Source organism: Silurus meridionalis, chromosome 12 (assembly GCF_014805685.1).
Source record: "Silurus meridionalis isolate SWU-2019-XX chromosome 12, ASM1480568v1, whole genome shotgun sequence".
Classification (NCBI taxonomy): Eukaryota; Metazoa; Chordata; class Actinopteri; order Siluriformes; family Siluridae; genus Silurus; species Silurus meridionalis.
In genome coordinates, this window is record NC_060895.1 from 3,514,964 (window position 1) to 3,528,286 (window position 13,323).

A 13,323-nucleotide genomic window follows, 5' to 3' on the forward strand; every position below is an offset into this window, starting at 1 on the left:
TATAATAATGAACAAATTCATGCAGTTATTTATGAAAGAAAAAATATAGAACTATTAATGTGGGATTTTTCTTTTTGTTTATGGAAGAAAAAATGGAGTCTCCAGCGTCAGTGTTCAGTATCAGTCACTAAATTTTTCTGCTGAGAGGACAGAGAAGGTTTTTATTTATTTATTTATTTAGACCAAAAATGGTCTTTTCTTTTTAAAATCTTGTGGAAATAAATTGAGATATAAACCTGGTGAGCTGCAATAGTAATGCGATAATGTTGACGAATAACATTAATAATCAGAAAGAAATAGTATTTTGCACATTAATGGTACTATATGGAACAATTTGTTTGGGGGGTTTAAAAGGGGGGGCACAGTTTTCAGGGCTGAAAATGAGACGTTCTTTATTGCAGAAGAGTAAAAAAAGATCGACACATTTACAGTTACAGCCTTCAGCATCCACAGCGACTTACAGTACAATTAACCTATTCATACACCTTATTAGTTCAGGGGTAAGGGCCCAGAAGCTGGAGTATGGTGGTGCTGGGATTTGAACTCTAGCACTTTAGCACTGTATGAGCACTTCGTTCGTACAAAAAACATTTGAGGTGCAAGAAAGAAACCACAACAAGAACAACAGCCAGGACAAGAACATGCTGGAATTTGCACTGGTGTACAAAGATGTCTAAAGATGTCTGAAGGAACATAGGATGAGGGAAAGATAACTCGTTATGAGAAGTGAAAGGAAAATTTATGGAGAAAGAGACGAGACTAAACACATTTTTGCAACATCGCACATGGAGGTAGCATGATGGATTCGGTGTGTAGGACCTCAGGTTCACTGTTCTTCATTGATGATGGGTTTAAAACCCAATGCTGACTTGTGCGATTGTGATTATCGATTTATTAGATTGTGGCGTTCTTGCATCACATGGTGGCGTATAGGTCTGCTATATAAGTGTGTGTGTGAAATGTTTGCATGTGTAGTTGTGCGTGTGCAAACATACATGCACGTGTCATATCTGCCGGTCTGTAGTTATGTCTACTCTTGTATCTTGTTCGTTTTTTGTATACAGGTGTGCGGTGTGGGAAAGAGACAGATAAAAACGATTAGAATAGGAGATAGAGGTGAAGCAACGAGGCAAAAAGGAATGACGAAACTGACCAGATTTTTAGGGCAGATTGACGCTCATGTGATTCAGAATAAAAAAACCTGAACATTTCAATGAAAAATTATGAGATTTATTGCCAGATTGTGCATATCGTCACGTGTCGCACACTCATGACAAGTATACTATGTGTAGTGTGCGTACCGTGTGTCGAAACTCCGACTGAACCCCGAGTAAAACATTAGCCAATGATGTCGTACTAAAGTCGATCATTTACTTTAACAATTCCTCATTAACATGTTGAAAACTGTAATAGAGCGATATGAAAATCTTCAGAACCTATGTTTTGATAAACATGCCATTATAAGTGACTGTAACATAAATGTACACTGCTGTTCTCTCTGTAGTAGCAGCTATATTAGCTATTAGCATTGCTGATAGCTTGTACAGGTATTAAAAAAATGAGAGAAAACACATGCAACACATAACCATTGACAAGACAAGGGCGGAGACATAAACAAACACAATGAAATGCAGATGCGCGCTAGTGCTGCAAGCTAGCATCCGCTATGCAAACATCAAGCAGCGCTAATGTTGAAGGAAATAGATCTTACAAGCAACCTTTTGAATGTATCAGACAAAACCTTTGCCTCATAGTGAAAGGCTACATGAGTCACTTGAAAAGAGTTGCAGGATTACCTGAAAGCAGCAGCAGTTTCACCAAAAGCGATAAGCTAAGAATTGCAAAGCATCTGTATATACGCATTATTAGGAAGAGAAGTTGTATAAGGCGTATAAACAGATGCTTTGCAATTCATTGCTTATCGCTTTGGGTGAAACTGCTGCTGCTTTCGGGTCATCCTGCAATGTATTCATAAGACCCTCAAACACTGTGGAAAATATGCCACAAAAGGAAGTTGGAGGTGCCTGCATAGTCTACTGTAGCTAATCGCCTGAATAGAGGATATTGAAATTTCAAGTTCATCAGGGGGGAAATTTGATGATGAATTGTATGAAATGGAAATTCAATGCTAATTAGAAACGAAATAGTTCTTGCCATAAATGGAATGCACTTGTTATACTGTAATGACATACACTATAATAGCCATCAAATAAGTCATTTTTGTAATTATATCTGAATGCTGAAATCACAGCCTGTGCAGCGTTTTGGAAACATGCACAAGATTTCAGTGGATATCATACAAAAATTGGTACCAAAAATGCTCACAACAGTGCATAGCCATGTTGAAGCATGGTGGTGGTAGCATCATGCCACAGAACTGCTTATTTTTTAGCTGGGACAGAGGCTCTAGTCAAAATAGAGGCTCATGGATTCAGCACAAAACCTGCAGGCCTCTGTTTGACAGGAAGATTTCACGTTTTTGAGATGATAATGACCCACAGCATGAATCCAAGAATACAAATGGATGCCTTGAGCAGAAGATCAGTGTTTTGGCATGGCCCAGACAGAGCCTAAAACCTGTCAAAAAAGCTTTGGAATGACTTAAAGAGAGCTGTGAAACGTACCAACCTATATTGATTTGGGAGAATTTTGAATAAAAATGGGCAAGAAGTACAGTAGACTCTTGGTACTATATTGCTATTATTATTTCGATTATCATTTTGCGTAGTTGAGAATTTATTTGTACTAGCTTAATTTTTATTTGATTTTTTAAAGACCTCCATACATACACTGTATAACTATTTTCTCATACAAATGAATTCCATTAACCCATACAAATTTGAAATTGTATATAATTAATAACAAAAATAAAAATTAATTTAGGCTATTTGTTGACAGCAAAAGTTTTTTTTATTCTTTGATTTTTTTATTTACTTAAATTATTTATTTTTTTATTTTTATTTTTTTATAACTTGTTTGGTAATTATATGTTGGATATTATCCCCCAAAAAATGTTCACCGTGGGTGAAACTTGCCCAGAAATTATTTCCAAAAAACTTGGTATTTATCTAAACTATATTCCAGGCTAAAAAAAATTAGAACCATGCCCTCATTTTGGAGGAATTTAGGAATTCGCAGGCATGAGCCTTTTCAGACATCATTGCGATATGCATGCAGCAGAGATGTAATGGTTGAGATCTTGTTGAACATCTCTTATAGCATCTACAGGATTTTGTTCATGGAAAGCAAACAGGACATGGCTTCAAGCAGGCAGGTAGAGCATCATATAAGCTAGCCGGAGCATGTCTAGAGCTAAGAAAGTAAGAAAGAAAGAAAGAAAGAAAGAAAGAAAGAAAGAAAGAAAGAAAGAAAGAAAGAAAGAAAGAAAGAAAGAAAGAAAGAAAGAACATTCAGTAGTTGGGAAAGTGGCGAGGGGGGGGGGGGTGGGGGAGATGTCTGTGAAGAATAAAACTATGAACTAGTTAAAAGTATAAAATAGTGAGCTAGCAAATGATACTACAAAGCCAAAACATTGAGTTCATGACATGCATTCACATTCAGCAGACACCGATATCCAGAGCAACGTACGACTGTTGAGGGCCTTGTTTAAGGGCCCAGGATTGGCAGCTGGGTGGGATTTGAACTCATGACCTTTTGATTACAAGTCCAACAACTTAGCCGCTAAGCTACTCCTTCCCTGATGCACTATGGAGAATACTTCCTAAGTCAGGCACCCGTTATCATGTTCATGCTGGCATCTAAGATCTAGACAAATCCTGATCGTTAGAAATATCATAAAAGTAAAGCATGCACAGGTCAGTCGATCAGCAAACAGGCCAAACCGTGAAGAAAGAGACTTTATCGAGAACATAAAGAGAAAAATATCAATTGAACCTTATTTTTTTATTTTGTGCAGTGACCTGAATGAGAGTCCTCTTGTATAACTGATGAGGGTATAAGTGGAAATATGTTTGACTGATCAGTATGAGGGTGATTTTCAAAATGCAAGTGAGCTGACATACAGTAGCAAGCCAAGCTTGTTCTGGATTCCTGTTTCACAATTCTGTTTCATTGCCCAGAATTAAGTCTGGATATAAAAATAAATACAAATGGGTTACTGATTAGAAGGTCTGATCGCCAATTTGCCTGTCTTGGGCCCTTAACCCCTCTGTGCTCTAGAGGTGCTGTATCTTAGCCGAAACTGCGCTCTGACCCCAGCTTCCGAACAAGTCAAGATATGCGAAGGAAAGACTTTCACTGCGCCGTAATGTATATGTGACAAATAAAGTCTATTCTATTCTATTCTATTCTATTCTATTCTATTCTATTCTAGAACAAGGTGCTGAATACTGAGGGTGGAAACCATCATTTCAAAAGAAAGCAATTGTATGAATTATGTAGTAATATAGAATATTAATTACAATATTCATTTATTTAATTAACATATATTGTTTTAAAATCATACATTTATATAAATATAAACAAATCGGTTTATTTATTAAAAACAATATTCATTTATTCGTTGTTTAAAAATTCCAAAAAATCCAAAATGAAGCAAAAATCTTTTGACAGAAAATCAGATTTAAAAGATAGAAATGTTCCTTTTTTTGGATTATTTGATTCTTAAAAATAATGAGAAACGTGTTGTATACATTAGATATGGAAAAGAATAAATGATAATAAGATGCTGAATAGTGAGGACTACAATTTTAAAGGAAATTTTAAATGCGTATATATTTTATGTAATATGATTTATATATATATATATATATATATATATATATATATATATATATATATATATATATAAAATATGTTAATTAATTTAATGATTTATTTATTTGTTCATGTATTTATTTATTCTTTGAAGTTGAATTTTGTTGACAGAAAATGTGATGAAAATTAAAATTATTCTTCTATTTTATTTCTATTTTTACTTTTGAATGTTAGTAGTATATATAGTATATATCATTTTAACAAACTATATTCACAATCCACGTAAACACTGTCATGGCGTGGCTCTAAAAGGAAAACGAGTCTCAAATAGTAGGTTTTGTTGAAAGTGGCTCGGCTCGGCGTTCATCCCGTTAATTCTAGGTTGGAAAAAAGAAAAAGTGAAAACAAAAAGAGTGAAGGAGGTGTTGATTAAGGGAAGCCCGTGTTTTGGTCACACATAACTGAGAGATAGGCGAACGTGCCACTATGCTAATAAGTCGATCAGCTCGGTCATCTAAAACCCTCATAACATCATACTGTGTAAACGCTTAAACCTTTGAAATGGGTGCCAGAGGTTTGTGTTTGTGTGTGTTTTTGTGTGTGTGTGTGTTTGTGTGTGTATAGAATCTGTAAAACTGTGTGAGAAATGTGTTTTCAGCATCTTAGCATGATGTCACATCTAAGAACCTTTATGCCATTTGTTAATCTCTATATCATTTACAAGGAGCACATGCGAGTGTGTGTGTGTGTGTGTGTGTGTGGGGTGGGGGTTAAACGTGACCTTGTGTGTTTATATTATGTCAGGTTGCCAGACACCTCGACTCGTTGTCTCTCTCATCATCTTTGTGTTGACTTTGGCACACAGCTTTTAATTTCCAACTTCATAACAGCAATTATTCCTGTAATTGTAGAACGCTTTGTTCTCTGATGAGAATGATCATAAGTGTGTGTGTGTGTGTGTGTGTGTGTGTGTCTGAGATTGACTCTCATCGAGTTCACTATGCTAACCTGGAAACAGGAAGTGACGCAAATCTTCTCGTGTTGCATTGTTTTGGGGATTGGACCAAAACCCCCCTCAGGCTTTGCTAATATAATGTGATAAATTATCCAATGTATGCTATGCTACATAGCCTAGTCCCTCAGGATGTCGATACAGCTTTATCTGCCATCTACCTCGTACATCAAAATGGGGAACATCTGATGAGGTTAGAGGCCAGATTACAACAGTAGAAGGCGACATCGTGTTCCAGGTCTTATCAAGCAAAAATGTATAGCAGAAAGAAAGAAAAAATGGCTGCTGGGACAAATTGTTTGAACACCAAGGTTCACCTTTGTGTGCTCTGAGACATTATGATCTGATCTGTCTAGATAAAAATCTAAGCCTCTCCCTTGAACTAGAATGACATCGCAATCTAGGAGGCTATCAAAAAGTGGGATCAAGCAACAAAAAGATCTAGACACAACCATTAACCGAAGCTAGACGTGTTGTTTATAGTGTTGTGTATAGTGCTTCCATAGTGGAAATTGTTATATTTGAAAAACAGTTGCTTTACATAAAAAAATAAATGTAAATGAATACATTTTTCCTGATAAAAGTATCCCAAAGTCTGGGTGACACCAAATTCTAAATAAACTCCTTCTATAATGATGCATTATTATGGATTAAAAAGCAGTGGTGGGCAATAGGGAAGTAAATGTAATTCGTTACTGTATTTGAGTAGTTTTTCCGGGTGTCTGTACTTGAAGTATTTCCATTTGAGAAAACTTTTAATTGAACTTTACTACATTTCAAAGTCAAATATCTTCTGTTTTACACAACATTTTGTAAAATCAGTCCTTTTTATTTATGAGTTAAGTAAAACGTAACTATTCGATCACGCAGCAGGTCACCAATGAGGGTCGAGCTCACGCTCTGTTTTGAACTCGTTTTCATTGGCGCTTGGTGTATTTACTCATCACCAACATACAGGTTAGCTTCAGTTCAACAGCAAGCAGAACATTTTGAAAGGAAGAAATTAATTTTTCAAGTTGAAAAGGTTTTGGGTTCATGATCATTTGAAAAGAAATCAGTGTTTGAGTTGTTGATAACATTATAGCCATAATAAATCATAGTACTTTTTGATGCCTAAGTATATTTGAAGGCAAAATACTTTTGTACTTTTACTCAAGTAATCAGGAATTTTCCAGTTCTCATAGGAATCTGAGTCTATAGTGGGCTCATATAAGGTGTGGCTTTTCCGGAAGACTGGTACAATATATTTCATGTGGCTCTTGTACCCATATCCATCTACTTTTTTTTTTAAAGATGAAACAGCCCTTTTAATGTTCTTCCATATTTCCTCCCTCTTCTTTTCTATATCGCTGATGAGATCTCTCACCATCCTTTGCTTTTTCTTTTTTCAATTCTCTTTCTTCCCCTATGTTTTCTGTCCAGCTGTTGTCTTTATTTTCATGTCGGTGTTTTTTTTTTTTAATAATGATAACTGCTAAGATGGCTTTTTGTCTAGTTTTTGGAATGGCAGCAGAGGGACAAACTCTTCCATAGAAAAGTAGAGATAGATGTATATCGATATTCTGTTTATACACTAATCACTTTTTTGTAAAAAAGGTTTTTGCACATAGTGTCGGTCCATAATTTCTTTTACAGTAGATGTTGTGACAAGGAAGTTTTACAGATGCAGATTTAGAGTCCTAATTAGCAAGTCTGAAGGACTATGGAAAGGAAAATCTTTGAGAAATTTTGAGGAAATACTTGATTCTCAAAATGTAGAAGATGAAATGTCAACCAGTAACGAGTCTGGTGAAAGGATGGTCTGTATGGGAATATGGTGGATAGAAGTCCTGAGTGCATGAAAGTCTTGGATACAAATCTACAGTATTGGGTACGAATGAATGGTTTGTCTTGAGCATCAGCTGTAGAAGAAAAAAAAACAAGCAAATGTTGCGCAAGAAGAATCAGGAAGGGGGAACTGATATAGCGAGAAACGTCCTACAGGTGTTTAAATGGGAATATGATGCGATCGGAGTGCAAACTGGGATTTCGACGGTCTCATTATGACAAATGTGGCTCGATTCATGTGCACAAATGCGTCTACTTCCTGTTTGAAGCGTTACATATAAATTTTCTAAAGATATGTTCTGCTTAAGTATTCTACTTATTACTTTAACAAATGTCTGCATTTAAGAAACATGTAAGAAAGTAGTTTATTGATTCGTTCAATCGATTTATTCATAAACTAATTCCGTTCCTTTCATCATTCATTCACTCATTCTAACACTCATTCGAATCCATATTGCTAGTCATAAAAAAAAAAAAAAAACATTGGCTAAGACCAATGATTTTTATGGCTAGAAATTCGTTTTTAAGTCTTGACTTGATGAGGAGTTTCTCCAGTGTAAACTCTCTGGTTTCTACTTCCCAGAAAAGTGGAGGTTATGGGAACTACATGTGAAATAGGCTTTTGGAACATCTGCCTTTGTAGTCTGATGTGCTTTAAACCTGTTTAAAACCTGTTAGCCTTCACAGCTTTTGGGACTCACAGCTGAAAATGACCTACCTAAATTTATACACAACTCAAATATATTTGGAAAGAAGACACTTTGCGCTCAAAGTTGATAATGCTAAAAAAAAGAATACATTATAGATGATAAAGTACCTTGAATATAAAGTTCCTGCATTGAACATTTTTCCTATATAAATACATGAAATCAGTCCAGGAGCAATCCAGAACAGTACTGGGTTAAAAGCCACATGTCTCATGAGTTTATATTTTAAATTGAATGCAGATATATATATTGCCAAAAGTAATGGGTCACCTGATCCCAATATCAGTTACCACAAATCTGGAGGCACTCAATTGTACCTGGTCTTTAGATGCACTATAATACAATTTTGCATTCATTTGAATTTGGAAACCCAAACCTGTTCCAGCATGGCGATGCCCCTGTGCACAAAGGGAGCTCCTTGAAGATCTGGTATACATGCTTTGGAGAGGATCTTGAGTGGCCTGATATAGAGCTCTGATCTCATCCCTACTAAACACCTTTGGGATGAATTTAAACGCTGACTGCACCCCAGACCTCATCACCTCACCTACATAAGTTCCTGCCTTTCGTAACACCCTTGTGGCTGATGAACACAAATATCCATAAAAAGACATTCTAAAATCACCCGAAGAGTGAAGGGAAATGAAGAATAAATTAGGCATAAATGTGAAATGAGATGTTTAAAAATCACATACCGTACTTATGACCAGGTGACCCAATACTTTTGCCAATATAGTGTATCTTAAAAAATGAGATTCCTACAAACATCTATCTGAGACTATATCTGGTCCACCCCGCTCAGGCCAAATTTTAGGATTAAAAATGACCTACGTACATTTAAAAATCAACAGTTCCTTGAATATACATTTCCTGCATTGGTGTTAATGTTTCTGTTACGTATAGTTAAGTTGCCTTAAGCAGTGTCTGTAACAAGGGTCTAGGCACTGCGTTTTTTTTTTTTTATTGTTATGTGGTTAAAATTAATAAGCATTCGGAAAAATGGATACATGAAATGGACATGTATGGCAAATACAAAGGAAACAGAGACAGAGTGAGCATTAGAATAATCAGAATAACAGTGTGTGTTTGTGCCCAGGTGGAGAACCCTGAGGACTGTGTCCAGCGCAACAGGAGCCTGTGCCCGTGTATTCCACTGAAAGGATCCAGGGTAAGTAAATTGTGTCATTAATATCTCACGTATCTCTTTACATCATCCTATAATGGAAAGGAAAAGAAAACAGGAAGTTTTGGTTCGAATATCTGTTATTGGCTAAACCACAGTCAATACTGTTGTGTGTGTGTGTGTGTGTGTGTGTGTGTGTGTGTGTGTGTGTGTGTGTCTAATAGTATAAGGTACTGTAAGTCCCATTTTAATAATTTCTCATATACTGTATTGACAAACGTATCAGGACACCCAGCCATATATGGTTCTTCCCCAAACTGTTACCACAAAGTTAGAGGCACACAATTGTATAGGTTGCGTTAGCAATACATTTTCTCTTCAACTAAACCCTACTGTACTATGAATTGGAACATCACCCCGGGCCTTCACCGATGTGAGTTCCTGAGTTTGCTAACACCCTCCTCATGGAATGAGCACAAATCTCCATAAAAACACTCGAAAATCTAGTGGAACATCTTCCAAGAAGAGTGGAGGTTACAACAAATCGCAAATGGGAACTCAATCTAATTGTATTGTATAACTAAATTACAATACAATATGATTAACAATTTGCCAATGGGATGTTCAGAAACCACAGAGACTCTAATAATCAGGTTTTCACAAACTTTTGTCCATAGATTGTAGATAAAACTATAGGTTGTTTAATAAACTGATTACACCTAAATCTAACCCTAAATCTATGTTCTTATACTTTGTGGGGACATTTGGTCCTCAGAAACACTGCTTGACATGAAACTTAGCCCCCTCTCCGGCGCATTCTGGCACACTGACCCACTTCATGGTTGGGGAACATGCTTGTACCTGCCCCACCCTCCAGGTGTGCTAGAAAAAAAAACGTCCATTAAGCCATTAGCGGAATTCCCTCAGCCCTGTTAAACTATTAGCAGCCTGCTGTTCCATGCAGGCTCTGAACACGGAGTGAGTGATGAGGGAACAACGATTACATCTGCGCAACAGAGTTAACAGACACCTTTCCAGAAGTCTGATTCCCATCATTAGCACTGCACAGCATTACATTCGAGTAAAAATGTTTCAAACATTGGAAACTAATTCTGTGGAAATTCGAACAAGTAGGTTACGTCATTTTTGGAGGCCGTTGTCGTACGAGTCGAAAACAAACACTCAGGGATGTTCTGTAATACCAAAGGATTCCACAAGGGCTGGGCATGACGTGATTGACACCAAAATCCGTATTGCATTTGTTTTATTTTTTTTACTATTTATGTTTACATGTAAAGGTACCGCTTGTAGAAAATACCACAAAAATGTCATTAATGAAGACAAGGGAACATAGAATATGTGTGTCTGTTTGGGGGGGTTGGGGTGTGTGTCTGTGTGTGTGTGTGTGTGTGTGTGTGTGTGTGTGTGTGTGTGTGTGTGTGTGTGTGTGTGTGTGCAGCTGAAATCATAGGCTTTGAGTTTGGAGTGACATATTTACAATGACCTTGTTAAAGAGCAGATATAATGCAGGACATTCCTGGGAAAAAGAATGCAGCTTCTTTGGAGGGGACACACACACACACACACACACACACACACACACATGTATTTGTTACTGTGTATTAGCGGTTATACAGGAATTAGATTCTGTTTTCAGTATACTACAGCAAGCTTGGGATTAGAGAAGGAGTTTGGAAAGAAACCGCAGTCACTCACACACACACACACACACACACACACACACACACACACACACACACACACACACACAAAGGCATTCCCCTTTGCATAGATTGTATAAATAAATCCGAACAATGCATATATGACACTACACACTATATAGACAAAAATTTGTTTGTGCTTTATAAACATCCAATTCCACATTTAGTCCCCATTTGTTGTTATAATAAGCTCCATTCTACTGGGAAGATGTTCCACCAGATTTTTTTCGAGAGTTGTGAGGTGATGATGCCTGGGGTGATGTTCCAATACTACCCAAAGGTGTTCAGTAAGAGATCTTTCACTCCAACCCATGTAAAGTATATATTCATGGAGCTGGTTTTGTACACAGGGGCATTGTGATGCTGGAACAGGTTTGGGTCTGCTAGTTCAAGTGAAGGGAAAATGTCATTCTACTGCATCCAAAGATGTCTTAAACAATTGTGTCGGTACATAATTTCTGGTAACAGTTTGTGGAAGAACCACATTTGGCTGGAAAGGTAAAGTGACCAATACTTTTTAGCATATAGTCTAGTTTCAAAGAAAAATACAATGGTCCCCAAAAACTCGCGGGGGCGCAGAAAATCCGTTAATTCTGGACCCTATGGTACCTTAGTAAATTGATCTAGACATTATGTCACTTTAATACAATAATGTGTTTAAAATTTTGTTCTGAAATTTGTTAGTGACAAATTAAAATGGTATTCCTGAACATGCAGATTAACGCGATTTGAAGATAATCCGGAACTTGCGGCTCGGAAAGTCCCGGATTATCTTCAAATTCGCGGGAATCTGCACTTATCGGGGGTTGACCGTACACTATTTTGACAAAGTTGTCAAAAAGTTACCAATCAAACCCATATGTACTAGTTATCATGTTATAAAAAGCTGGTGGTCTAGTGGTTAGGATGCGGCACTCTCAATGCTGTGACCCGGATAAGGGAACCAACTCCAGCCATTAGGGTTGCACAAGCCTTAGTGCCGGTCCCAAGCCCAGATAAATGGGGAGGGTTGCATTAGGAAGGGCATACAGCATAAAAACATGTGCCAAATCAAACATGTGGATGGTCCGCTGTGGCGACCCCTAATGGGAGAAGCCGCAAGAAAGTTTATCATGTTAGAAAAAGCTCCACTCTTCTCTGGAAGGCAGTTACCACAATGTTGGAGGCACAAAATTGTGTATAATCTGCTAGTAATACATTCTTCTTTTCTTACATGAAGATATGCTTTAGATTGGTTGCCTTTTTCGTTTTATTTTGTAGCATCAGTGCGTGATCATTCAGCTACATAATGTTAATAAGATTAGACTCTAATGTTGGAAAAGGTCTAAGGGGTTTAATTTGGTGATCCAGAACAGCTCTGTGTAGGATATTCAGGTTCCTTCACTCCTTCCATGCCCTGTTTTAATAGGCCCCAGTTTGTGCACAGGGACACTGGGGTGCTAGAACAGGTTCAGGACTCTTGGTTTTGATGAAGGGGAATGAAGGCATTCTAGACAATTCTAGCTTCAGATTTTGCATAATTTGGGGTTGACTGTTGGGGTTGCAATGGCCATTGGGTGGCAGAAAAGTGATGCACAGTCTTAAAAGGAATAGAACTTTGCTTTGGAAACTGTTTTTTATGTAATGGAAAGCCATCCTGAAAAGTTCTTACCAGGGTTTAGGAGAAAGTATAACCTCAGAGAATCATTGCAGGTTCCATCCAGGCCATTAAACAATGCACCAATTTCCATGAGAATGTGATACCTGCACCACCACCATCGCCAATCTCCTCTTATTACTCTTTCCAAGAGCTTCGGATGGTTACGAGAACATTTTGTTTGCTCAGACATTCTTTAATAGATGATCTCGCTACTTTAGTTGTGTATGTGTGTGTGTGGGAAGACGAGTCGAGATCAGGTTGATTAAAAAGAGCAGACCAAGAACAACAAACATCACAGAGAGAAAGAGAGAGAGAGAGAGAGAGAGAGAGAGAGAGAGAGAGAGAGAGATTTTCGGAAACAGGCATTCAACAGTTCTCTGAACTATGAATGTATGTTTAACACATTAGCATCAGTACAAAAAAACGTATTTACATATAATTATTAGTATTTGTGCTTGAGTTTTTTTTATTTAGAAACTGGCCAATAGTTCGTGACCAATATTTTATACACGGATTGATTTCGACTACTCGAACATGACGTATCGCAACACTACGGAGACCTGAGTGTCGCATAGAAT

The 13,323-nt window shown here is 37.2% G+C and overlaps 1 protein-coding gene across 1 annotated transcript in view; it reads left to right on the forward strand.

Moving 5' to 3' along the window:
* The window catches only part of col4a4 (collagen, type IV, alpha 4), a 47,236-nt gene that overhangs the window by 3,805 nt on the left and 30,108 nt on the right, over nucleotides 1–13,323 (forward strand). The window contains exon 4 of the mRNA XM_046862879.1: nucleotides 9,359–9,430. Within this exon, the coding sequence (XP_046718835.1) occupies nucleotides 9,359–9,430 (72 nt within the window). The remainder of the gene's footprint in view (nucleotides 1–9,358; nucleotides 9,431–13,323) is intronic.